At 36.5% G+C, this 26,093-nt stretch overlaps 4 protein-coding genes across 4 annotated transcripts in view; 3 read left to right on the plus strand and 1 right to left on the minus strand.

Moving 5' to 3' along the window:
* Positions 1-1,517: 1,517 nt before the first annotated feature.
* On the plus strand, positions 1,518-2,495 carry LOC135713083 (c-Myc-binding protein). The gene is made up of 3 exons (XM_065236186.1): positions 1,518-1,608; positions 1,732-1,752; positions 1,807-2,495. Exons 2-3 carry the CDS (start codon positions 1,738-1,740, stop codon positions 2,296-2,298), a joined length of 507 nt encoding a protein of 168 aa, XP_065092258.1. The 5' UTR covers positions 1,518-1,608; positions 1,732-1,737; the 3' UTR covers positions 2,299-2,495.
* A 240-nt stretch (positions 2,496-2,735) lies between these two features.
* mgr (merry-go-round) lies at positions 2,736-3,611 on the minus strand. Its single transcript, XM_065236185.1, has 2 exons — positions 3,412-3,611; positions 2,736-3,344 (listed from the first exon to the last, which is right to left on the minus strand). Exons 1-2 carry the CDS (start codon positions 3,493-3,495, stop codon positions 2,853-2,855), a joined length of 576 nt encoding a protein of 191 aa, XP_065092257.1. The 5' UTR covers positions 3,496-3,611; the 3' UTR covers positions 2,736-2,852.
* Positions 3,612-5,338: 1,727 nt separating this feature from the next.
* mRpL30 (mitochondrial ribosomal protein L30) lies at positions 5,339-14,644 on the plus strand. Its single transcript, XM_065236188.1, has 3 exons — positions 5,339-5,561; positions 5,613-5,742; positions 14,282-14,644. Exons 1-3 carry the CDS (start codon positions 5,428-5,430, stop codon positions 14,576-14,578), a joined length of 561 nt encoding a protein of 186 aa, XP_065092260.1. The 5' UTR covers positions 5,339-5,427; the 3' UTR covers positions 14,579-14,644.
* A 4,588-nt stretch (positions 14,645-19,232) lies between these two features.
* The window catches only part of Torsin (torsin), a 69,852-nt gene continuing 62,991 nt past the window's right edge, over positions 19,233-26,093 (plus strand). The window contains exons 1-2 of the mRNA XM_065236183.1: positions 19,233-19,498; positions 19,558-19,678. Of these exons, the coding sequence (XP_065092255.1) occupies positions 19,297-19,498; positions 19,558-19,678 (323 nt within the window). The 5' untranslated portion in view covers positions 19,233-19,296. The remainder of the gene's footprint in view (positions 19,499-19,557; positions 19,679-26,093) is intronic.

Genomic DNA, 26,093 nt, shown 5'->3' on the forward strand with positions numbered 1-26,093 from the left:
ACCAACGCAAACTTTTAATTCTATCAATGGTTTTTTTAATTTTATTAACGATAATTTTTTGTGTGTGGGAGTAGCTTTCCTTTCCGGCAAGACTGACGAGGCTGCTGAAGATCAAAACACATCAATTAGTCAAATCGGAAGCAAGATCGAAAGTCTTCAAAAATTTCATCAACTTACCTCCAAATCCGGCAACTGGAGTATCCTTCCACTCGGTAGTGTCCCCGCGGGTGCCTCCATATTATTATTCGTATCGTAAAGAAGGGAAACTATCGTGCCGGCGGATGAAATATATGAAAAAATAGAATACACTGCTGCTACTCCTGCAAGTTCTCACAGCTGGTTTTGTTTTATTTTTTATTTCCCATGTCATTTTTAGCGGGAAACGGAAGTCCAGTACTGTCAAAAACTACTCAATGAAGAGGTATTTTGACAGTTTTACAACTTTTATTTAAAAAAAATCACTTTTAAAATTACAAGTCGAAAGTGAAAGAAACATTTTTAAACCAAAAATATAAGTTTAATTTTGAAAACTTTCATAGTTGAAACTACGAATTTTGGGAAACTTTTAATTTGATTATGCATTATTTTTATAGCAACAATTTTTGTTATTTGTGTGTAGAGAAAATTGTTCGGCTGCCTTTCAGTTTATCCTTCTTTCCTTCTACTGCTATCAGTTCTGAGTCGATCTGCAGAGTCACTTGGTAGGAAGAATTTACACTCGTTCGACAATCTGTTTGTAGGCGAGGATGGCTATATGGATTCTGTGGTGCTCGCGCGAGTGAATGAATTTTCCCATGCTTGAGTACCAGAACAACGGTCCCAAGCAGTCCCAAGCTATTTCACTCACCCCTGCATGTTCTGCATGAATCCACACACCCCTGATGTTATCTGTCAAACTTTCATAGCGAATCAAAACAAACATAGTGTAGTAATAGAATTTCAACTAGAATAGGGTACGTTAATCGTTTGCTTGGGACCAATAGGCTACTAAAGTGGTGAGCCAATTTAAAATCGTTAGTTTCGTATTGATTGTTGGTTGTACAATGGACATCGATTTTGCGAACAAAATTACATTCATTGATGTAATATTGTATCTACTTTTTGTTATTACATAATTATTTCATACATCTGCTTGAATTACATTGATCGATACTACATTTTTTTTGCTGTGTACTCGTGAGCATTTTCTACCCAAAATTAAGTTAAATTGACTCAATTTGAGGATATCTCATATACTCACTAGTAGCTTATTGAACGATAGTCATGAGAAAGTCGAATCTCTCGTTCCGTTTTTGACAACAACAAAAAGTGAGAGTGGGATGCGAAACTCAAAATTACCCAAAATTAAGTAAAAAGAACTTAAATTTAGGGTAATTTTTTTTCTCTGTGTAGTTTTTTGGTTTGCTAATATTTTCATGATCTGTGTACCCTCGCTATGTACACTCATTGGTATAATATAACGCATAGTAACGTTTTGATCCATGCAAAAATTGCAGATATATTTTTGCCATTCTATCAAAATCATCCATTTGAAAAACAATCGCGATTGTGTGAAAGGCGATAAGAAACAATAACCAGTTTAGCTTTCAACAAAAGGACGAATTCAAGGTCAGTTATCCTCATTTGAAAACCCGTATGCAACGTGTGCTCTACGGGAACAATTAGGTCGCTTTTTTTTTACTACTTGAGTGAGTATATTGAACATATTGATTTTTACATCATTTCCAAAAGTTCAAAATGTCCAGCTTTAAGGTAAGAAATGTTGAACCTTTTGTTATTGAATCTTAATTGATTTCACGATTTTAGCCGATCGATGGATCCAAGGAGGATTTTCGCAAGTATCTAGACCGAAAAGGAGTTCTAGACGCCATCACAAAAGTGCTGATCAAGTGTAATTCCGACCGTCCTGAAAATGCAATTGAATACCTGCTGGATAATCTGGGAGAGAGGCTGAAGGATAAGGATACAATTGCAAGACTGGAAAATGAACTCAACGATGCCAGGAACGAGATTGAAACTCTAAAACGGGAAATGAATGCACTGAAGGTGAATGTCACCACCAATACTGAAACCGGCAATGCGGTTTCACCGTCGGATGATTCTCTATCAGGAAATGCCGTCGATTCGACAGGCCTGCAAGATGGCTCGAATGAGGATTCAACGGAAGCAACAAATCCATCCAGTAAGGTGAATGCGGACAAAGAAACGACTAACAACGTTGATTCTGGTGAAACGGGAGCGGTAGCGAAGACGCCAGAAAATGCCGAATCCGATCCAAAAGAATTAGTTGCGCAGTAATCATTCAAAGTTCTTAGTTGGATTTCCGAACCTACTTTCATATTTGCATTGAATGCTATAATACTAGGCAATACTACTATTGTTTTGGACATATGTTTAAAATAAACATTGGCAGGTGTAGAGAACCATATCAAGTTTGTTGAAAATGGTTTTGAAACTATTGGAACACTGATATACGTGAATAATCAAATGAGTAGCTTATAGTACAAGTGCGCGAGCATTTAGATAAATGTGAAGAACAAACATTCCTTGATAACTTACAATTAAATTTACCTTCGACTAAGACACATAATGGCATTCTATAGAAGTCTAGTCAAAAAAGTAAGATAAATGAAATAAATACAGAAAAATGCTATAGAAACCCAAGTTAGTCTCCCATTACCCTTAATCACTCGATGGCCATTAAAGGAAGCATTTTCTTCAAATGCATTAAAAACTGAATTTTGCAAATATTTATTAAACCGCAAACGATTCAACCTTAAAAATATTGTTGTATACGCAATATGCACATTGCGCAAGATGGACCAAGCAAAATCTCTTTCGGATAATGTCGTTTACTTTTCCTCGGCGGCTTTCTTCGCCTGACGCTTTTTCACATCGTAATTATGAACCCGGGCCATGTTCACTTCGGTAGTAGTAATCTGATCACGTAAGAAATCCTGATCATGCTCCAGACACTTAAGGTTCACCTCAGCCGAATGCTTGTTTTGCTTGAGTAACTCTTCAGCTTCATCCAGCGGGTATTCGAGCATGACATTTGCACCCAACCACAGGCAGACAGTTTTCGTAGGTGGCACTCGGGTTTTGACGAATACCTGTTCACTCAGAAGGAAACGCGTTTCCTGTTCTTCGGATTGGTTCTTCAGGATCTTGATCATTTCCAGGCTTTTGGCCAGATCCGGAATCTGCTGTCGCAAACGACGCTTCCGTGAGATGATGTTGAATTCCATAAATTTGTATTTACTGTGCTGCTCGTCAAGGCTTTTCAGAACCTTTTCGACATTTTCCTCGCTTCCAGATTGCTTCATAAATGCCTCAACATCCTCCTACGATATAAAGCGAACGAAGCGCTTTTAAGTCACTAAGCGAAAAAAGACCAAATTTGTTACTTACCACAAACACTGCCTCCGGTATGCCGGCGTATGACTTTTGATCATTCTCTAGCTTGGGCAGTTGGATGTTTTCCATGTCCAACATTTTGGGAAAGTTGTGGGGCACCAATTTATTTCAACAATTTTCACGAAAAGCACGATTTTCCTCGCACTTGCGAATTTTTTTCACTTGCGGTCAATGCTTTTCTACAATAAAATGGATTGAACATCAACTGTCACCTGTCAATCGTTTATGCAAAGTATGATTGTCAAATAATACACGCTAAATAAAAAGCCTCATAATAGGGATTGAACAAGACGTCGGAAAATAAATAAGTCTTTAAAGTTGAAAAAGTCACTCTTGTTTACATTTATTTATTTGTTTCCTGGAGCGCATGATGAGTTTATACACCTAAGCTCGCATCTAAGCATTTGATTTCTATTGAAACTTATGCATGACCGGCATAAAGCTGCACATAAAACTACCTGATAAAAATCATTATTTTTTGTACTACATTACTACTAAAGAGCCTGAATTTACAAAGAGAAGACATGTCAAAATTCAAACAATCGATTGTCTGTCAAAGTCATTGGAAAAGTCATCCCGCATAAAGCCTGGTACGCAGCTGAAAAGAAAACGGAAAAGTAATTTTTGAGCATTTTTCCCAAAAGAAAATTTGACAGCTATAGTCTGCTAAATTTTGAGATTATAGGGAGGTGTGGTCAAATTGTAAAATCAACACTTATTAGTGTTTATGTTGTTTAAATGCATCCAAAACATCAGTTTTGCAATAAACGCCAACATTACCTAACGGAATAATTGATCAGACCATTATTCCGCAAGGAAAGTGAAATTGCATTCAGAATGCGCCACCTTCATGTCGATCACGATACTAATGTAATCGATCTTTCCTTTACCGATTTCTTTTGAACTGCGTACTGGGTCAAGAAATGCTGAGGAAAAGTAATTTCTTTTGCATTCCGTGTCCTATCCGGTAGCACATAAAAACGTCATTACTTTTCAGCTGCGTACCAGGCTTAAACGCGAACCATAAATTGACCTTACCTAAAATGGTTAAAAATTGTTTATAATCCCTGCTAAACTTTAACTGAAATGGTTATGGAACTTTACATGAACGTTTAATGATAAAGTTTCAACCTTATGTATTATGGTTTTTTGGAAATGGACCTTACAAATAATGGGTTGTTAAGAACCATTACCGTTCCAAATGCTTGTTTTCTCCATACATTTTCGGAAAGAGAACTATATTAGAACGTAGAACCTTTTAACTTATGGTTTGAGAACTTTAATGGTAATGGTTATGGTAGTCAGTAAGGTCCACGAATGGTTTTGTAACATCGATCAACTTTATGTGGAATATATCGCGAATTGGTTGCCTGTAATTTACTGATTACCAATTCACGTTATATTCCACGTAAAGTTGAGCGATAATACAAAACCATTACTGGACCTTACTGACTACCATAACCATTACCATTAATGTTCTCAAATCATAAGTAAAAACGTTCTTATATAGTTCTCTTTCTGAAAATGTATGGAGAAAACAAGAATTTGGAATGGTAATGGTTCTTAACAACCCATTATTTGTAAGATCCAGTTCCAAAAAACCATAATACATAAGGTTGAAACTTTATCATTAAACGTTCATGTAAAGTTCCATAACCATTTCAGTTAAAGTTTAGCAGGGATTATAAACAATTTTTAACCATTTCAGGTAAGGTCAATTTATGGTTCGCGTTTATGCGGGATTCCAATCGAGCAGAAGACCAGGTCCTGTCAAATGGATAAGATGTCGCCTCTTTATAAATTCAGGCTCTTTAATTACTACGACACAATAGCTATAACATACTGTTGGACCCCTAGGATATGTATGTTTTTGACATTTATGTTTTATGTTTTGAATTTTGATTCGATCAATATTACACCTTGCTTTACGAAAAGCAGCACATTTTTTACTTAAAACTTTATCCGGCATTGCGTATATTTTAAACCTTTCCTTTCTACAAGACCTCAAGGATGCTCAAAAGTGTTTTAACGGCTTGTGTTAATCAGTACAAATCATCGTTGTGGGTGCGAAACTATGGCAAGCATAACAAAAAGTTTCTCTACAAGGATGGAGTAAAGATGCACAACATAATCTACTATCCGAGGTAAGTAAGTAACTAATGTCCAAATCTTACATAATAATGAATGGTTTTAAGGGAAAGCAATGCACATTCGCTTCCGGAAACAAACGAGTCATCGAAGCTTTTCCGAGTTCGCCGGATCAAACCTATCAAAGGATGTCCTCACTGGGAGAAGCGAATCCTAAGGGATCTTGGACTTTATGAGGTAATTTTTTTTGTAGGTAATATGAAACCATCTTTTATTATTAGGTGTGTCGTTTGTGGTGGATTTTTAAAGCAGCTGGCTCCCAGACTCTAAATTGGTTTATCTTATTAAAAAAATATATATCGGTTTTTAATCTGATGGAGCTTCGTTTTCTGATCACAATGATATTTCTTTCGAACCCATAGACTTTCATCTCGATTTTTAAATCCAGATTTAAGGCAAAATAACTTCATTGACTGTTTGACACTAAACTAACAAATTGACAGCTCGCTTCCATACGAAGTCCCACTGAGGGGTGGCAAGACGGTGATTTTTACTAATGTAATCGCACTTATTTAAAATAGTTCCAGTGTACCAATTGAAATTGATGAAATTTTGGATTTCGGTGCCATTTTTAATGCAGGTTACAAATAAGGGAACTATGGACTGTTATACCCTACTACTTAAAAGGGACGAGAGTGCCACGCTCAATATAAATATTATTTTGAAATAGAAGACATTTTTAATGCTAACTCACCATGAATCTATGCATGGTATTCTTATGAAGCATTCTAGAAAGTTTTGCAACAAAGTCTTAAGACAAATACAAAAAATCATTTTGTGTTGATGTGTTGAAAAGCGATTTTTTATAAGAATAAGGCATAGTAAAATAAGGATTTTTGAGTTCCCAATTTATTTTTTCACTATTTTTGCATTGAGACGTCACTATTGATGGTTGATTAAAATTTTCGTTAATTAATCAAACATTATATTCTTTATACGGGGCAAGAGTGCCACCCGTACATTTATGTATAAAATTATACAAAATTGTTAAGAAATTTACACAATTGGGCATTCATGATTCCGATATGCATTGTGTTCGTAAGATTATGCAAAACGAACTGTATAAAATAGTAACAAAAATGATTTCCATTTGAATTTTTTGACAGCACATGGTTGTTATGTCTTGTAGGGTTAACTGCCTTATTTCCGGCCTATTAATCACAACCCGCACTTAGTATTTCTTAATCTAGCGTAGTGCACCAAACGGAATGTTATTATTACAGATGGCTTTCAAATTTATTTTCCTTTCCTTACGTACCGTAAGATTTGATAAAGAGAAACAAATTGTTGAGATATTGTTAAAAGTCTAATACTGCAAACTCGGCCTACGGATTCTAAACTCGGCATAACGCATTGAAACGCCGAAATCATGGATTGATTTGATGTTGTTTGCTATAATAAAATATTTTAATTTCAATTATTTTTTTGGAATAAAGAATTAAAACTGTTGCTGGCATGCTAAAGAATAGTAAATTATTGTTCATAAATAAACATTAATCTGTTTCACTTAATTTTAGGCGAATGGTCGTTTTGCCCCATAAGAGTGGCACTCTTGCCCCGTAGCATGTTGTTAGAGCAGAAATGACATGACATGACATGAAAAAAAACATTAATAATTTGTGTTGGGGATCAATTTTAATTTCAATTATGATACATACATGAAAACCCCTCCCGTAGGCCATTCTTAAAGCACCTTTCCGATGGTGGGAGAGCTTGATTTCATGCTGTATACCTGCATAGGAGACCAAGACAGTGGCCCGAAGTGATGGTATCACACATTCTTTTCATTATTTTTTTAGCCACGTGCGTGACGGACTTTAATTGTTTTTTCATTCAATAATTATCACTGAATGAATAACACATAATTTATGTATTGCTTCATTTTCGAACAGGGTCTTTCGTTATGGCTGTGTCCTGTTTTGTTCGGTTGTGGCATTTGGGAATACCATTTACCGTGACAGTGCGTTGGGATGGAGTCAGGTGGCCGTGATGGAAGTTCTAACCCTAAACAAAATATACTTTAGATAGGAAACTAATCTCAGAATGAAGCATTTTATCACAGAAAAGTGTTACTTATTACGGACAAAGCAAGATAAATTTTGCGGATCAATGTAGAAAGGTAGCATAATAAGGAGATAGAGAGAAATATTATTTTTCGGCTGATCTCGTGGGGAGAATAGGATGCGGGGGGTCCGAATAGGAAAGCAACTAGGCCTTGAGTATGTAGAATAAATCGCCCCATTTTGTTAATTTGTAGTTTTAGGCAATAGTGGAAGCTGTTATTTCAACCAATACAAATAGTAATCAGATCTTCGATCATATGTTTGCTAACAAGTGAATTTGAAGGAAGAAAGAAATTTCAATATGTAATGATAGAATGAGGCTGGTCAAGAATTTGTTGATTGTTCGGGAGTTCGAATTGCTATGCAATTGTCTGTATCTGGTAGAAACTATATGAATTATCCCGTATCTTTGTTGTTCATCCTACATACCAAACGAAAACTTAATCGTATAGTATTTTGTCCTGGAGTGTTGTGGTTTTAAGATGACCCTGGAACTTGTATACATTGTATACTTTACTAAAATTTTAAAACATTTTTACCAAGCGTATACTTTGGCTGGACTCCTCTCCCCCATTGAAGTCTTCGTGGCTTTAAAACAGACCCCAGTATGACATTATTAATTTTGGTATCAAAATTCTGGGAGAAGTACTTAAATGCTACAAATAATGACGAGGTCGAAGAAAAATAAGTAAAACATAAAACATTTATTTTCTTTAATTACAATTCCACAAATTTTTCTTCCGTTGAAAATGAATACCGTTTGACAATAATATACTTTTCGTTTTGAAGCTTAAAACTATGGAATGACTGTGTCCCCAAAATTTGGTTCACACGTATATAACGGTTTTTCAATTTTCTTTCCATTTTATTGTAATCGGATTCCGAAAAAAAAACTGATAGTGTTAGTGATAGTGATAGTGATAGTGCTTAGAAATGACCCATGAATAAAGTTCTTGGGCCGTTGTTATATGGTGGCCTTGCAAACTCGCTTTCGCAGCGTTTCGTTTCAATACTCCTCCCAAAGCATCACAAGGGCCCTTTCCATGACAAGTTGCGAAAAAATTCCACTCGGCAGCAATGCCAAAATCTTTTTGCATGTTGCATAAATTAAAAGCGGTCATCTTATTTTTATACTGGCATTCCTGATCCATCTGAGAAAAAGTAAATCTGTTGTAAGCCTGGCAATTTACATTTTATGAACGCTAGACAATGCATAAGAAATAAACGAACTGCGACATGATTATGTTTAGTGAAATCAGCAATTGCAATAAAACTAGTAAATTTCAAATCGTTCGATTCTTCGTCTTTAAAATAAATAGCACATGGGTGAATAGCCTTGAACTGCATACTGCACAACGAAAGAATAATTCTCCGAAAAATCACAGATTATGATCATTCTATAGCTTTCAAATTGCTTTTGACGTGTTTCAAGCAGGCATGGAAAATCATTTGCATTCATTTCGTGCATTCATTTACATTCATTTGCCCCTAACTTTTTTCATCAACAGAATTCTGCAAAATGATGTTCGGGACTTTTATAGGTTTTGTTATTAGCTACAAGTTTTGTTAACATTTCAAATCCGTATCTCTTACGCATGACGAACCAGAGCGAACAGAAACCACTACTGTTTTTCAGTTAATGTATTCTACATTCACTGGAAAACAGTAACAAGTTCTGCCCGCTCTAATTCGTTATGCATAAGAGATACAGATTTGAGTTATGAACAAAAGTTGTAGCTAGTAGCAAAACCTACTAAATCTCCACATATCGTTTTGCGGAATGCTGTTGATGAAAAAAGTTATAGGCAAATGAATGTAAATGAATGCATGAAATGAATGTAAATGATTTTCCATGCCTGGTTTCAAGTAATTTGCCTGTTTCTCAGCTATAAAGTTGTGCGGCAATAAATTGAATATTTTTTTCTAAAAAAGTATCAATAAATTCCTGTGTGTCCATTTCAACTAAGTCCATAATGCATCTCTCTACTTAACGCCATTGTTTGATGTATTGATTCAGCATGTCCGTTACTAAGAATAGTCATTAGTTCTGTGGCTAAAATTTGCTTTCCTGAACAACACTGCAGCCAGCATTCTTCCTTGATTTGTTTTCCGTCGATCTTGTTTTCCGTGCTGAGCATCAATGCTACCGACGCCAGGAAGGCAGCTTCCACACCTGGACCCTACCTATCGACCCATCAACTCATGAACCGGGGACCAACGGCTTTACTTCCCTTCCGAAGGAAGGCGTGATCAGAGATGTTGTGCCTCAGAACATCCCGGCAGCGCCGACTGGGACTGAACCCAGGCCTGCTGGGGTGAGAGGTAATCACGCTTACCATTACATCACCGGCACCACTCTGCAGCCAGCATTGTTCACTTGGATTTTGACAAATTATTTTTGTAAACAAATCGTGATAGGAATCAACACCATCTGGGAGTGATTGTCTGCTTTGTAGTGTTTTAAAAATAAGTTTAACGTTCTGATGATATATACAAACGCATACGGTATGCGTGCCACTTGTCCCTGCCAAAATGCATTGTTTCGGACGGTTACTGGCGAACATGGAAAATCCTATTTTAATATCAGGATATGTATTTTTAAAGATGGAGTACGCCTCCTGCAAGTTACACAGAACTAATCTTCTTTGTACGTAGATTCCGCCTTCATCATTTTTAGATATTAAATAATCTCTTTTCCCCGGACTTATATCAACAATCAATACGAAACTAACGATTTTAAATTGGCTCACTACTTGACTAGCCTATTGGTCCCAAGCAAATCAATTTACTTACCCCATTCTGCTCGACATTCTAGTACTGCACTATGTTTGTTTTGATTCGCTATGAAAGTTTGACCGATAACATGAGGGGTTAGTGGATTTTCCTATGTTTCGAGGGGTGAACCGATTAGCTTGGGACCGAAGAGAGTACCAGAGCTGAGCCAAAAAGTTGAGCACGTTTCTTCGGGACCTTCTGGTCTTAGAGTTACCTCTATGCTTATATCGTCACTATTGTAGATAAACACGACTTATATCGTCACTATTGTAAAAATCAAGAACAAGCATTATCGTTTGTTCTCCTAATGAAGCTCTGCTTAACCTCTTTACAGGCACCGACATTATTCCTTGCTACAGTGCTTTTGCTTGGTTGGCCATATGTTGGGAAACATTGAACTCCTTCATAATTCTATATGTAGACCAACTTTTGGGAAGTGTGGTTAAAATCCTGTATCGCGCATTGCTGCCCTAATAAAATTGTTATGGTTATTTTGCTTAACGACGTATTCCGGGTATCATCCGAACCATATGTAGAATAGTTCAATCATTTGGGTTGTCATTCGGTTATGGTAATTTTTTATTAGGGTGTCTCTTGTTTCTTTATATTTATCCTTATGTTGTATAAGGAATTCATTTTCGTCTGACAAAGGTGCGTTGTAGGTGGTAACGATCGATTCAGAACTGGTTGTTTCCACTGACTCTGAAAATAAATATAAAAAATGATTGATTATTAGAAGAAAAAAACATACAAATGATTTTTTTATTATTATTTACCTTGGCAGGGAAAAGGAACCATTCTGGACGGTCCCGCAACGGCAATCGATTCAATACTGGTTGCTTTGATGGACTCTGAAAAATGATTGCAAAAAAATAGTTTAAGTTAAGCTCTGAACCATTTGGTGGATTATTTTAACTTTTATTTAAAATTTGACAGATGAAAAGTTATCGATTAACCCTGCTATCCGAGCGTGGTTACTTCTGACAGACAAAAAGTTAAATTTTGACAACCTTGGCTAAGTTCTTCTCGAAAACCAGTCGAACATAGAAAATAACTTTTGAAATGTCACTTTTAACCACGAGTTAAATTTAACTCGGCAAATGGTTCACAGCCTTAGTAGTTTGAAGATAATAATTGAAATATAAAGAATAATCACATGAATTTTCAAATAACGTACCTGAAGCAGCGATTCTGAATGGTCCTGCAACGGCTTCTTCGGTCACGGCATCATTGGGTTCATATAGTTTGTGGTAGCAACGTTGACAAATAAAGGAGCTACTCTCATCTATTTTAATCTTTTTTTTTCACTGCTTAATCGTACAATTTATTGTTGATTTTTCTGGCACATGAACTCAACATCCAAACACCACACATTGAACACTTACGTTTCATTTTTAGATATTCTTCGATTCAACTGTTCTAGTAGGAAACTTTGTTTTCTAACTGATAATTTCTTTCATAACATTCCTTGTTTTATGGGAAGCATTATATCGTACCTACGAGTGAGTGATATACCTACGAGTCTAAGCTGTAACTCACATTGTATATCAGTCGTTCGTAAGCAATGCCGTCACAACAAACAGCTGTTTCAGGTAAATAGATGAACATTGCGAATAAATACAAACACCATCAAACATTTCCAAATGTCACTAACACCACGAAGCCTATTGGGCTGGAGCTTATGTAAAAGTCATTGCCTACGAACGAGTGATATACCTATGAGTTACAGCTTGGACTCGTAGGTACTGATGCAACATGCAAAAAGATTTTGGCACTGCTGCCGTGTAGAATTTTTTTGCAACTTGTCATGGAAAGAGCCCTATGGGAGGAGTATTGAAACGAAACGCCATAAAATTTTAGTATACGAGGGGAAAGATAGGATCTGCAATGTTTAAAACTTGGTTTATGGACAGCCCACTGGCTGAACTGAATGTTGCACCCAGCTTGTAAGTTACTCATAGATTTCGTTAGTCATAGCTGCTGTGACTCGATGGAGACGCATTGTGAACTACCTTGCGTCTTCATCGTTTCCATGCACGTGTGGTGTATATATTGCGGAAAAATGACATCGCAAATTTTTTTTATATGTTATGTAAAATTAAATGATCTTTCATTGACGAGGCTCGGTAGCTCAGTGGTTACCGTTTCTGCTTACGGAGCAGAAGGTCGGGAGTTCAATCCCAGGCCCGTCCCCTTCCTTGCAATTTTTCACTTTGCCTTATTCTATACCCACTAGATTTTAATGAAAACAAATTCTTCTTTAACACCGATCGCATCACTTACCACAGTGTGGTTCCTGATCTAAAAATAGAAATTGGATGAGTGAGTGCGCGCGCGCGTGTGTGTGTGTGTGTGTGTGTGTTTGTGTATTATAATCGCTCTACCAAAAAACGATCCCTGCGTGTGCGTGCAACCTTTCCCCACATCCAACATCCCAGTGATTTCTCGTGGAAGCGCAGAGGATTTCTCGGTTTCCTTCACAGCGAGTACCACGTCAACACATTCCTTCCCATTCCCTAGTTGACCTGCATTCGGACACGGCCGGCGCTGGTATTGCTAAATATTAGATCTTCAGTTCTTACACATTGAGGATGAATGTTAGTCCCAAACATCATCTGTTGGTTCTCTGTGTAATTGCAGCTGATCTGGTAATAACAGAGCAGCAACCGTGGGCGGTCAATCTGATTTATTTTTGATTTTTATTTTTATATGTAAAATTAAATGATCTTTCAATTAAAAATACTAGAAATCGGTCAAGAGTTCCAGAAGTGATGAATTTTTGAAAAAAGGCATTTTTGAAAAAAATAGATTTTTCGGACCACCCTAACACGAAAATGGTCACCCTAATGGCGGAATAAAAAAATACGAGTTTAATATTTTTTGATAAGGAAGAACTATACCAATTTTCATGAAATACATATATATATACATACAGCCATTCCATAGCAAAACGATATAGTGGTTCTCAGAATTTCGTAACAATTGGCAGTTTTGTTCCTTATCGAACCATTTTCCTGTTAGGGTGGTCCAAAAAATCGATTTTTTTCTATTTTTTCCAAAAATGGCATTTTTTTTTAAAACATAACTTTTAAACCATTGAACCGATTTGAATGATCAAAATATCAAATGAAAGGTTATTAAAAAAAACTTTTCAGAAAAAATATAAACTTTTTTGAATATTGGAGTTTTGTATCGAAAAATTTTGATTGTATTTGTTTTTCATGGTTTCATGGTTTGTAGACAATGGGCTGATATTTTGATCATTCAAATCGGTTCAATGGTTTAAAAGTTATAATTTAAAAAAAAATGCCATTTTTGGAAAAAAAAAAATAGAAAAAAATCGATTTTTTGGACCATCCTAACAGGAAAATGGTCATCCTAATGAGAAAATAAAAAAATACGGGTCTAATATTTTTCGATAAGGAACAAAACTGCCAATTGTTACGAAATTCTGAGAACCACTATATCGTTTTGCTATGGAATGGCGTGGGAGCTGCCTCTCTGGCGTCGGTAGCATTGGTGCTCAGCACGGAAAACAAATCAAGAAAAAAAAACAAAGATTTGAATTTTTGAAATAACTTTTTGCCCATAGGAAGGATGTGTCATGTCAGTAATGGTGAGTTTAAAACTGACAGCTTACATTAGGGTCCATTCAAATATTACGTAACACAAGAAAATATCGGGGTAGACTAGCACTGCGTTAAATACCATCTATTAAGTATAGGAAAAGTGCTTGACGAGGGGATGGAGGTATTACATAATATTTGAACGGGCCTTTAATTTATTTGATTTCCTCATGTTGCTAGATATATAAGCCTACCCTATCCTACCCAGTTGGTTTGCTAAAGAATTAAAATTTTAAAATTTCTGTATTATAGTCTAACGCTGTAGCAGTCGTTAAAAATATCCCCGAGAACAACGCCCGACTATGGAAGATAAAGCACTTAGTTGAGGTTCTCCCGATCCGGTTTCCTCATGGGGAACCAACGGAGGCAGACGTCAACTACACCTTCCTGAAAGAAAATGGCGATTGTGTTGTGGTAAAAGAAATACCGGCGCGTACGGCCCGTGACGATCGTTTGGAAGCTGCTGTACAGTTCACCCAGCTTGAAGAAAGGATGGACGGAGAAACGTTGCGAAAGGATTCACGCCTCAAGTGGCTTAATCCGTGGTAGCTGTTATGTATGTTCTTGATATAATGTTTCTTAGAATGTTCTAATAAAATGCAATGGTAAATATAATGTTTTTGATATTTAATTGTTTATACATACATATACATATATATCACATAAGCGAGAAGATTATATTTCAACCACAGACACACATACATAACTCATTGTATACTTTTCATTATAAATCATCCCCACTAAAACACTACCGCCATCTTTTGAATACACTGTCATGGGCACTACCCTAACATATGTCGGTAGTGTGTAAACGTCAAACGCAAATTGACTATGTGCGCCATAGGTGGTGACGCTACCAACTAACAAACATTTAAATTGATCGTTAAATGCGTGTTCGATGAAAAACATGCAAGCGTTATGTCTGTTTATCTGTGTTACAAATAATGATATTGACATAGGGTCAGGGCTCTACATTTCGAAGCTCTAAAATGAACTCGAGTTTCACAAACATGTTCAACGCTTCATTTATATAACGCCTACCTAGACTATCAGCAAGAAACGAAAATGAAAAAGAAGCACGTTTAGAAGGAAAGGCTGGCTGTGGGTTTTCTCGTCGTTACTTTGCTGATCGCTTTCAATATAAGTAACGTCGATTTTCTAGTTAAACGAATCCTCATTTTGGCTTTCAATCCCTTTCTCGAACACTCTTTCACCACCAAGCATGGGAAATCATCTTTAAAGTAATTGATAGATTAGGATCTTAGTTTACTATAGATATGCAAAGACTAGGTAAATCTTAGCATTTGAATTAACGCCAATGATTTTTCACACTTAAAGTACGAGATGTGCAGCGAGCATTTCTCACTTCATTTTTACAACACAAAAACAAATACAGTTTATTACTAGAATTAAAATCTACTTGTTTTTACGTATCTATAACAAGCTTAAACTCTATTCTAACTACTGCTTCAAAAAGAACTATGTTACGTCAACTGTGTGCAAAGTTATTAGCAAATGAGCAGTTGGTGAGTACAACTGTGTATGTCAAGCATGCCGAGCACCACCGAAACAAAATACCTATCCTTATCTACAAACAGATTGCCGAACGAGTGTAAATTCTTCCAACCAAGTGACTCTGGGGCCTCCCTTAGCTCAGTCGGTAAAGGCGCAGCTACAAAGCAAGACCATGCTGGAGGTGGCTGGGTTCAATTCCCGGTCCGATATAGGAATTTTTCGGGTTGGAAAATTTCTCGACTTCCCTGGGCATAGAAGTATGATTGGACTTGCCACACAATTATACCAATGCAAAAATGGTACAGGCATCGAAAGCTCTCAATTAATAACTATGGAAGTGCATCTAGAAGACTAAGTTGAGAGCATGATGGCATGAACTTTTTTCACGGATGCAAGTAAGATCATTTATTTTTCATGGTTGCAAAAACAACTTTTTGTGCCTCCGCTTATCTACACTGATAAAATTCCAAAGATCGTTTTTATGTATCCCACACATGAATTTTTGCAATGTTATCAACAAATGATATTTATGTGTCGGACACATACTTAATATGTGTACACATAAAAGCCATGTGTAACGACACATACTATTCATTCGACTCATAAATTTCATGTGTGCTTCTGGGTGGATTCTGTTTATGTGTGGTCACATGAAAATCATGTGGAATTTCACATGGAAATTCGTCAATTAAAATGTGTGGAATTTTATTAGTGTATGGAATCTACACGCTATTTTGAGGCTTCTCATTTTTTAGTTGAAAATCACTCAGCTCAGCCAAAAAGGAAGTTACTCAAAAATGAGTAAACCTACATTAACTCAAATCTGGGTAAACGTGCCTGCGGCGGAAACTGAGTAAGTTGACTCAGATATTGACGTTTGATAACTGGGTAAACGTTACTCATTTTTATAAAAATTAAATTTTCATCAATGCTTACAATTATTTAAAGATGAGTAATGTTCACACTTAAATTTTTTCGCCGAGATTCCAACAGCCGAGTAGTTCTGCAATTTATTCTGCTGAGATTCAGTAAAACAATTGCCGAGACTCAGCTAACAAATAACATTTTGCTGAGATATCAGCTAACAAACTGATATTGTGCAGAGATATCAGCAAAAGTAAATGCAGAGGTAATCGGCTGTTGGAGATTTTACCGAGCTAGATTAAGTGTGTTTATGATTGAAACAATTTGACATAATTTATGTATAAAATTCAGTACATCAGTTAAAAACTAAAATTGTGCGAATTAAATAGATAAAAGGTTTCCTGAAACCCTTGGAAGTTCCCTGAAACATATCACCTTCTGTACATAATCTACAAATAGATCATCCTGAAGTACGGGTATTAGAACAAGTACTACACGAAAATCAATTATTTTATCTATGTGTTTCACTTATACATTTTTGCCAAAACATCAGCCTTATACATTCCATAAGACAAACCACATAGGTCCTATAAGAATGCATAAAAGGTATGTGTGACCGCTTATACATTTCATTTGACACATAATCTTCATTAACTTTTTGCAAGGCGTCTGCTTAGTTGACTTATACATTTTATGAATAATCAGCAATAGAAATTTGCCAAAAAGTATAAGGAGATTTCTATCCGTGTAGTAAGTAGCTATCCTAAAGTCCATCAAGCAAGACCGCACTAGAGTCGGTGTATAATGAGTCACGCCAAGAGTGAAGCCAAGTCTACCTATTGAACTGTCAAATCGGCTTTCTATCGTGCAAAGTAAATAAACATTACGATGCTATGAAAGGTCTACGAAAGGTATTGCAATGAAATATAAAATAAAATTGAAGAAATCATCATAAACACGCAGCGAGCATTAAATTGTCATGGGATACGTTTGGTTTTGATCAGTAATGAGAATTTCTACTATTTTTGATAAGATAATTTGACAAAATCACTGATATTATGATTCACTACAGCCGTTATTTTTGGTTCTCGCTAGAAGTCATTTAAAGTTGATGTAGAAGTCCTCTGTTGCCAAGTGAAAAGAAAGGGAATCCTTCGGAAACCGTGATGCGAGTTCAACTGTTTTTCTCTTGGCGTGACTCATTATACACCGACTCTAGACAGCACCACAGAAAACTGCTTTCTCCAGGCATTGAGGGTGTCTATGTAGCAACCAAGGCAGCAACGTCGTCCAACAAGAAAATGCAATCGGCCATCTTCAAGCAGGTTCAAAGTTCGTTGGGATGACTTGGAAAACGCTAGTGAAAAGCTGACTGAAAAAAATATGAATTTAGAGGGTATCAAAACTGATAATACTTTATGTATACTTACCAACTTCGCTACCAACTAACTTGTGTTCGAGCTTGCACCATTTTGAATATCTGGAAATTTTTATTTGGACCATTTACTCAGAATCTGGTTGGGTTCTACTCACCAAAATAAAACATATCTATACACGTTAACTTCAGTTTACTCAGTCGATCGTACTCACTTTCGTCCGATGTATCGAGTTGTCAAAAACTGAGTAAACGAGAAATGTCAAACTGAGTAAAAGCCACTCAGTCTGCAAAATCCGAGGCAAAATCCTGGACTTAGAAAAAATGTCAACCATGTTGGAGGAAACGTCCTAGAAAACGGGTGAATGTTTCACTCAAAACGGGCGGAAATTCCTTCAGGTAAGTAGAAATTGCTTAGGGCAATGGTGTTAAACCATTTTCTGCTCCGGTAGAATGAATCCAGAGCAGACAATTTTCAATAATTGGAATTATTCCTTAAATAAAATCAAAACAAACCCCCCCCCCCGCCCCCCAACTGAAAATATCGCTGAGTGGATTTGAATCAGTCCACGTGAGAACGTCGTTTACTCAAAAGTGAGTCAACATAAGGCTACTCAATTTTGAGTAGCCCTTCTTGCCGCTGAGATGAGTACATTCGACTCAATTTTAAGTTTACCAGAATAAGCGTGTAGAGTATACTCAGATTTTGAGGCCGTTCGCAATGCTGAGTTTCAAAATTGTTTTAAACTACTCGTCAATTCTATAATTTGAAACTGTCAAAAATTAAACTGCAACACGATCAGCGCAACGCACAGTTCTAAAAGATGTTTGTAATCATCAAGTTCCATAAACTTTACTGTTCTCTATGAAATTCTCCGTTTTTATTTGTGAAGCTCTCGAAACATCTCTAACACATCCAAAGAAATTTGAAACAGAGTTCCAATCGTGTTTCAAACTCGCTCAGAAATAAAACAGAATAGTCGAGCAGTTGCAAATCTGGTGCAAAATAGTGCTCGAATAATGAAACTGCAACTCAGCATTGCGAGAGGTGCGTTTCTGTTCTAGTTTCAAATTGAAACAGTCCGTATAAAATACAACAGCATTGCGAACGGCCTCATATTTGACACAAGAATGAGTTGAATCTACTCAGTAACTGGGTAGACTCAAAATAGCGTGTATCTTACGTCATTTTTTTTTATTGATCATTTTGGTTCAGTGTACTCGTACTGTACGTCAACTTTTTGTTTACTTTTGTAAAATGAATGTGGAACCCTGGCAAAATTGGGTATAGATCAGTGCACGGTCCCTAACCTCACTTTTTGCTTCCTATCATTTTGTCTGTGAGTAAAAGAGATGGCAACGAATGGGAGCCAAAACAAACCACCCAAAACTGTCAAAATTTACGGGAGAGGGAAGAGTGCGGCAAATCTTCGTGCACTGATCTATTCGCGGTCTTGTTCGGTTAATATTAAATACCTACTATTAAATTTTATTCTTAAATAAGTAAGACAATATGTTGTTTTCTAAACTCTGCGTTGGGTGGATATTGTCGGCTTTCCTACATTTGTGGTGTCAAGCATTTGAACCAGTAAGTTTAACAGTTGCTGCAATAGGAGCCGGATTGGGTTTGTGGAAGCGTGATTTTGTTGTAGATAATACATACTGCAAATTTACCGAGTGCTGCAGAAAACCATATCTTAAAGCAGACGTGGGAGGTAATTTGGACATTACAATATATCCTACCTGTATAATTATATCGGTTTTGGTTTTACAGATCTGAGGTTGTTACTACGAGATCATTTGTATGGTCAACACATCGTTCAGGATGTACTGGTCAATGCAATAGGGGCCCACTTCAACAACATTCAATCGTCAAGAAAGCCGCTAGTAATGAGGTACATGATATTATGTATAATATTTAATTATTTTCAAAAGCTGTTACGCCCTAATTCCAGCTCTATCTCAATATATTAGTGTCAACATTTCAAAGGGGCGTAATTGCATTTATAAACAATGACTTTAGCCGTCGATTTCTCGTGAATTAAAACTTACTCATGAAGATTAGTTACAGCAGCAGGTAGAGGAATGTTTCCTTTACCAGCTAGCATTGTTAATTTGGAGGGATGGACTTTTATTTGCGAGAAATTGATAGCTAAAGCCATTGTTTACAAAAGCAATTACGCCCCTTTGAAATGTTGGCACTGATATTCACCCTTGTAGTCTTGTTCAGACTACAGAGTTGTAACATGTTGCAAAGGTGTAATAAGGCATTTTACGAGACGTTTCGAGTCAGCTGTTTTTTTTCTTCTGTTTATCTATTTTGACGTTTACCAGCGGGCCGATTTGTTGACATACCACGACCAAAATCAAAACAAAAACATCAGACGTAAACAATTGGCAAATCAAAGTTGCCACTCGTGGAATAGACGAACTATGAAAGTGATGATGGTTTCAAAATTTTCCACGGACAGGTATACGAGTGCAATCTTAAAATGCTTTTATTTTGAAAACTGTGCATTGAATTTAAATCTTGTTGTTGCTACAGTTGTAGAAAAACTGAAATCTATGCATACACCTAAAAATCTGAAAAGAAATTATTTTTTCTATATTATATATCTATTGAGTAGTCCTTAAGTTTTCTACTAACGTAGCACTAACCAGATTTAAATAAAATGCTCCATTTGCAAAATAAAGGCATTTTAAGATTGAACTCGTATACCTCACCGTGTAAAATTTTGAAACCATCATCACTTTCATAGTTCATCTATTCTCCACGAGTGCCAACTTTGATTTGCCAAATCAAAGTTGGCACTCGTGGAGAATAGAAGAACTATGAAAGTGATGATGGTTTCAGAATTTTCCACGGGGAGGTATACGAGTGCAATCTTAAAATGCTTTTATTTTGCAAATGGAGCATTTTATTTAAATCTGGTTGCTGCTACAGTTGTAGAAAAGTTGAAATCTATGTATGCACATAAAAATCTGAAAAGAAATTATTTTTTCTATATTATATGTCTATACGCCTTTTGAATGCACCACCAACGTAGAGTGCGCCACGCGAGTTCGAGAAGAAACGTCAACCAAACCGTTTGTTAACATCAGAATAAGTATTTTCCCCAACGCAAATAACTGCATTTTTCATTCAAAACCTTGCCAATTTCCATCGGCAATTGTGTTATTGTACGGTTTTCCACAAATCTGAACTGATTTGCTCCTTAACTATTCACACACAAGAAATCCGGAAGATCATAACCACTAAGGCACTTTTCTAATAGCGAATTCGTTTATTATCGGGGTTAACACCATTTCCAACCCAGTGTGAAACCGAACTTTTTGTCAGTGCGAACCTCAACCTGAGCTAGGTTTTAAAAAACAAACGAGCAAACTGACGTTTGTCAGAAAACAAGCAGACCTAATTTTGATACCCGATCCAGGTTGGAACTGAATAATAAACGAATTCGCTATAATTTTTCATTTTTCTCAACAAAAATAATCCAAAACGTGACAGAATTAAATTTTTCAACTGTACATTAAGTTTTGCAGCATCTCAGATGAATTAATTTATCAGAAAAAGTAAAAAAGTGTTCCGCTTCCTATGTCTCAAGGCAAAAATGTATGCTCACAACACTCTTTTTGACGTTCTCCTATTCACCACCAGAGGTTGAATCGATCGTTCAGTTTCTATTAAAAAGGCCTATTGGCAAATCAAAGTTGGCACTCGTGGAGAATAGAAGAACTATGAAAGTGATGATGGTTTCAAAATTTTCCACGGGGAAGTATACGAGTGCAATCTTAAAATGCTTTTATTTTGAAAATGGAGCATTTTATTTAAATCTGGTTACTGCTACAGTGGTAGAAAAGCGGAAGTCTATGTTTACACCTAAAAATCTGAAAAGAAATTATGTTTTCTGTATTATATGTCTATTGAGTAGTCCTGAAGTGTTCTACTAACGTAGCACTAACCAGATTTAAATAAAATGCTCCATTCACAAAATAAAAGCATTTTAAGATTGCACTCGTATACTTCCCCGTGGAAAATTTTGAAACCATCATCACTTTCATAGTTCTTCTATTCTTCACGAGAGCCAACTTTGATTTGCCAATTAAGTGTAGTCCTTAAGTTTTCTACTAGCGTAGCATTAACCAGATTTAAATAAAATGCTCCATTTGCAAAATAAAAGCATTTAAAGATTGCACTCGTATACCTCACCGTGTAAAATTTCGAAACCATCATCACTCTCATAGTTCTTCTATTCTCCACGAGTGCCAACGTTGTTTTGCCAATAGTCTGAACAGCATTATATAGCATTATACCTACAGACGGCATACAAAGCTACAGAGTTATAACATATTATAGCGCTATGTTGATGGTAGTTTCTGTGTTGTAATTATTTGACAACCGTTATAAAATGTTGGGGCCTCCCTTAGCTCAGTCGGTAAAGGCGCAGCTACAAAGCATGACTATGCTGGAAGTGGCTGGGTTCGATTCCCGGTCTGGTTTAGAAATTTTTCGGGTTGGAAAATTTCTCGACTTCCCTGGGCATAGGGTATAATTGTACTTGCCACACAATTATTATATAATAATACTAATGCAAAAATTGTACAGGAATCGAAAGCTCTCAATTAATAATTGTGGAAGTGCATCTAGAACACTAAGTTGAGCGCACGCAATAAGCTAATATGCGATATTCAATAAGCTTGAAATGCGTAGAAGAAGAAAGAAGTATAACATGTTATAACTGCTCAGTCTGGCCAGCGTTTTACTTTACCGTCTGTAAATATACCACGTTCATACTACGGTCGCTATATTTTCAATCTGGCGGAGGGAATTTCGGGAACCAATTGAGCTGTCGAATAGCGGAACCAATCGAATATATCACGACCGACAACAGAAAAGACCAAATCAGGTTTTGCGACCGAAATTCCGGAAACACTTTTCTCTCGATTCAAAGCTCGCCTACGGAAAACAACAGTACATATAATTGGTTTGGGGAAAGTTTTCGCTATTTCATGATGTTTTTAGTTGCGTTCGGTTGGCAAGGAATGGATTATCTTATTTTTGTTTATAAAATTTAAGTCCTTTTTCATTTGTTGGTCTTCAATATCTTGAATTGGTTCCCTTTCTAAATGTTAATGTTAATGAGATGTTAAATATAATCTCGGTTATAATGATATTTTGTACTTGTAAGTTACAAAAAAAGGCTGTAATGTATGTGTTTGGCAATCAGCGATTTTATGATTCTTGAGCGTTCACTCAGAGTGAATGCTGTCGAATCGTAAAATCACTGATTTTGGCGCTCTGAAAGCATGTTGTATAATTCAAACGCATACTTTACAACTTCTTCTCGTAACTTACAAGTACTAGGGTTACGGAGGTATTTTGAACCCCTTAAGGTGTAGAACCTTAAATTAGGTAAATAATTTGTCTGCTTCTTCTTTTTGAAATATTCTTCGATCATCATTTTCTAAATATATTGGTAAAATTGATTGGAAGTGCAAGTTGTAGTAGGTATAAGTGTTATTAGTAAGAAAGAGTAAACTTACCAAAGCGGGTACAAGGTAAATCCAAAAAGATTGGGTTAGTAATTATGAAAAAGGGTATGCGCACATTAGTGTGTATGTAAAGAAAGCTCATAAGTGCACGAAAATCGAAATGCTAATCTGCACACGCCGAAGTTCAAAGCCAAACTTCGGAAATCGGTTCCAGTCAGCTAGCTGGCATCCCTATCTTGTTTGCCTTGCCTTGAAAAGAGCTAACATCGCTGCGGACCCGCGAATTGCGGGCCCCACTGACAGCTCATAATTTGTAAACAAATAGAAGATTCAAGCCAAAATTTCAAAAAAGGCGTGATAATATTTAATATTTTTGCTTACATTTTATGAAAAATAAACTTAGGACTCATAAAATATTATTTTCTGATTTTCTTCCACGAAGTCAACCATTTATATGGCATAAAAGGGAAAATAATTTCATTTGATAAAAATAAGACAATTCAGTCACGCCATTTTTGCAGTTCACACTGGAATTGTGACGTTTCAGATGTTGGTTTCAATAACATGGCGGCATGCCAGCCAGCTGGTTCCAGTACAAGATGAACGAGGGGTGAGAATGAGAGAACAGAATAATCGGAACAGAGGAGAGGTCTACCAGCGAAGCGTGCCTTTTTCGGGATTAGAGAGAGCTGGTTTAGAATGATGATGTGAGAGGACACCAAACTGAAGGCTGAAAAGAAATGATTGAGATGGTCTGGAAAGGGGATAGGATACTCCACTTCGATTGGAGGTTAGCTGGATCATTCTGCAAATGTGACGTCACACTACCTAGTGCATAAGGATAGGAAGACAAAAAAAAATCACATTGCCAGACCTCGCTGTATGAAATTGTGTAAGCTCCAACCAGTATTATCCTCGGACTAAATTCTGATCCCGAATATCAAGCTGTTATGGTGTCGTTGTCGATGTTAATCAATACGATCATTAACAAACATTTGGCACATCCTTCAATCAGGACCGGTATGAAATGATGACCCGAGTTGAAGCTTACCGCCGAAAGCAAATTACAGGTTACGTGCACTGCTGCCATCTTTTCTGTTAGTGTTGAATTCAAATTTCTGTGACTTTTTAATTGGATCGGTAAAATGTCTAAAATGGTCGTTTTTGTTTGATTTATTCAGTTTTTGATATTTATTCACCATTAAATACATCCACTCATCTATGTTAATGAGTCTAATTTCGCAATTAGGGTTAACTACCCCATTTCCGGCATATTAAGCACAACCCGCACTTAGTCTTTCTTAATCTAGCGCAGCTTAGCACCAAACGGAATGTTATTATTACTGATGGCTTCCAAATTTATTTACCTTTCCGTACGTACCGTAAGATTTGATAAAGAGAAACAAATTATTGAGATATTGTTAAAAACACTGCTTCTTGGCGCCAAACTCGTCCTACGGATTCTAAATTCGGCATAACGTTTTGAAACGTCATTGAAACGCCAATGATTTCACTTTGGCTTATCGAATGAAGATAAAGATCTGATTGATAGGCCCAAAATGGGCGCTTAGGGCGAAGTAGTTCTCTAACCTACTTGTTTTAATAAACATAAATTCATTGCTAAAGGCAATACATCTGGCACCGCTGTTTCAATAATACTTTCACGATTGCTAGCAAAGCAGTAAAGTTGAAATGGTTTTCTTTGTGATACATTTAGTTCACCAAGCAGTCGTCTTGAGTTTCGTGTATTCGATTGCGTGTAATTGTGCTATACTTCAAATAACACAAGTAAGTAAATACAGTGAATGTGTTTTACCCAGGAAATTTTCGATCTAAAATCATGAAATACATGTTTTAAATTTTCGTATTAATAATGTATGAATGTATGTCCCTGTCCAAGGATGAGGGGCTTAGAGATGAACTAGCCTAAGGCTAAAAATCTCTTTAATAAAGGTTAAAAAAAAGGATGAGGGGCTTGATGATGATTTGTCAAGTGTCGCTATGATTTTTTTTTGCAATTTGTTAAAATTTTAGTTTTTCTTCAGTTTATTCAAGCGAGTTAATTTCACGGATCCGTAAATTGTAGTTTTATCATAATTTCAATATTAGCATAAAATAAAATAGTAATTTTAAATTCGCTTACGTAATGCTAAGGTAAATAGTTTGCTTTGAGTGTAAAGTTAATTTATAAAAAAGTTCTAACAGTTTTTTTGCACTTCGAAACTTGACAGGTCATACCTCTTACATAGAAGCAGTGACAGTGTCGCATGTCTTAACAACAACTGCCTGCGACTAGTGTTCGAGGGGCCGACAGGGCTGAATAAGGGTAAATACTAACAAAACTATAACACTAACATGACCCCGAAACTAACGTTCATCCATTGCACTAATAGTTATAATGTAGTTGTACTTTCCTAATAACCCATCTATCACAGACAAACAGACAACACTCGCAGGTTGTGTTTTTGGTTGGTGGTGCCGCCACCTGTGGCGCGCACGGTCGGTTCCCTTGCGTTTGACGTCTGCACACTAGCGCCATCTGTTCAGTGTGCTAATCCATCACATGATACTCAACAGATGGCGGTGGTGTTTTAGTGATTATGTTTTGTGGAGAGAAATATTAAATGTGTTATTTCTGTTTGTCTGTGCATCTATGCTTCTTTTTCGTTGTGTGTGTGTGTGTTGGGGGGGGGGGGGGGGTTAATGTAACCAATACTAATACCTTTCTCTCTGTTCTTTTATTCGTTTTCTATATCCCTTCACCATCACCCCATATCCCATCATCTTGACGAGAGATGAGTTACTTGCATGGTGCAC

Source organism: Ochlerotatus camptorhynchus, unplaced genomic scaffold (genome assembly GCF_037179485.1).
Source record: "Ochlerotatus camptorhynchus isolate MF236.1 unplaced genomic scaffold, CSIRO-AGI_Acam_v1.1 ptg000531l, whole genome shotgun sequence".
Taxonomy (NCBI): Eukaryota; Metazoa; Arthropoda; class Insecta; order Diptera; family Culicidae; genus Ochlerotatus; species Ochlerotatus camptorhynchus.

Bases quoted from the DNA above. Each gene is read 5' to 3' on its own strand.
- mgr (XM_065236185.1), bottom strand. From the start codon at position 3,495: ATGTTGGACATGGAAAACATCCAACTGCCCAAGCTAGAGAATGATCAA. The intron at 3,345-3,411 runs GTAAGTAACAAA...TTTATATCGTAG, and splicing joins TACCGGAGGCAGTGTTTGTG to GAGGATGTTGAGGCATTTAT.
- mRpL30 (XM_065236188.1), top strand. From the start codon at position 5,428: ATGCTCAAAAGTGTTTTAACGGCTTGTGTTAATCAGTACAAATCATCG. The intron at 5,562-5,612 runs GTAAGTAAGTAA...AATGGTTTTAAG, and splicing joins AACATAATCTACTATCCGAG to GGAAAGCAATGCACATTCGC. The intron at 5,743-14,281 runs GTAATTTTTTTT...TCTGTATTATAG, and splicing joins GGGATCTTGGACTTTATGAG to TCTAACGCTGTAGCAGTCGT.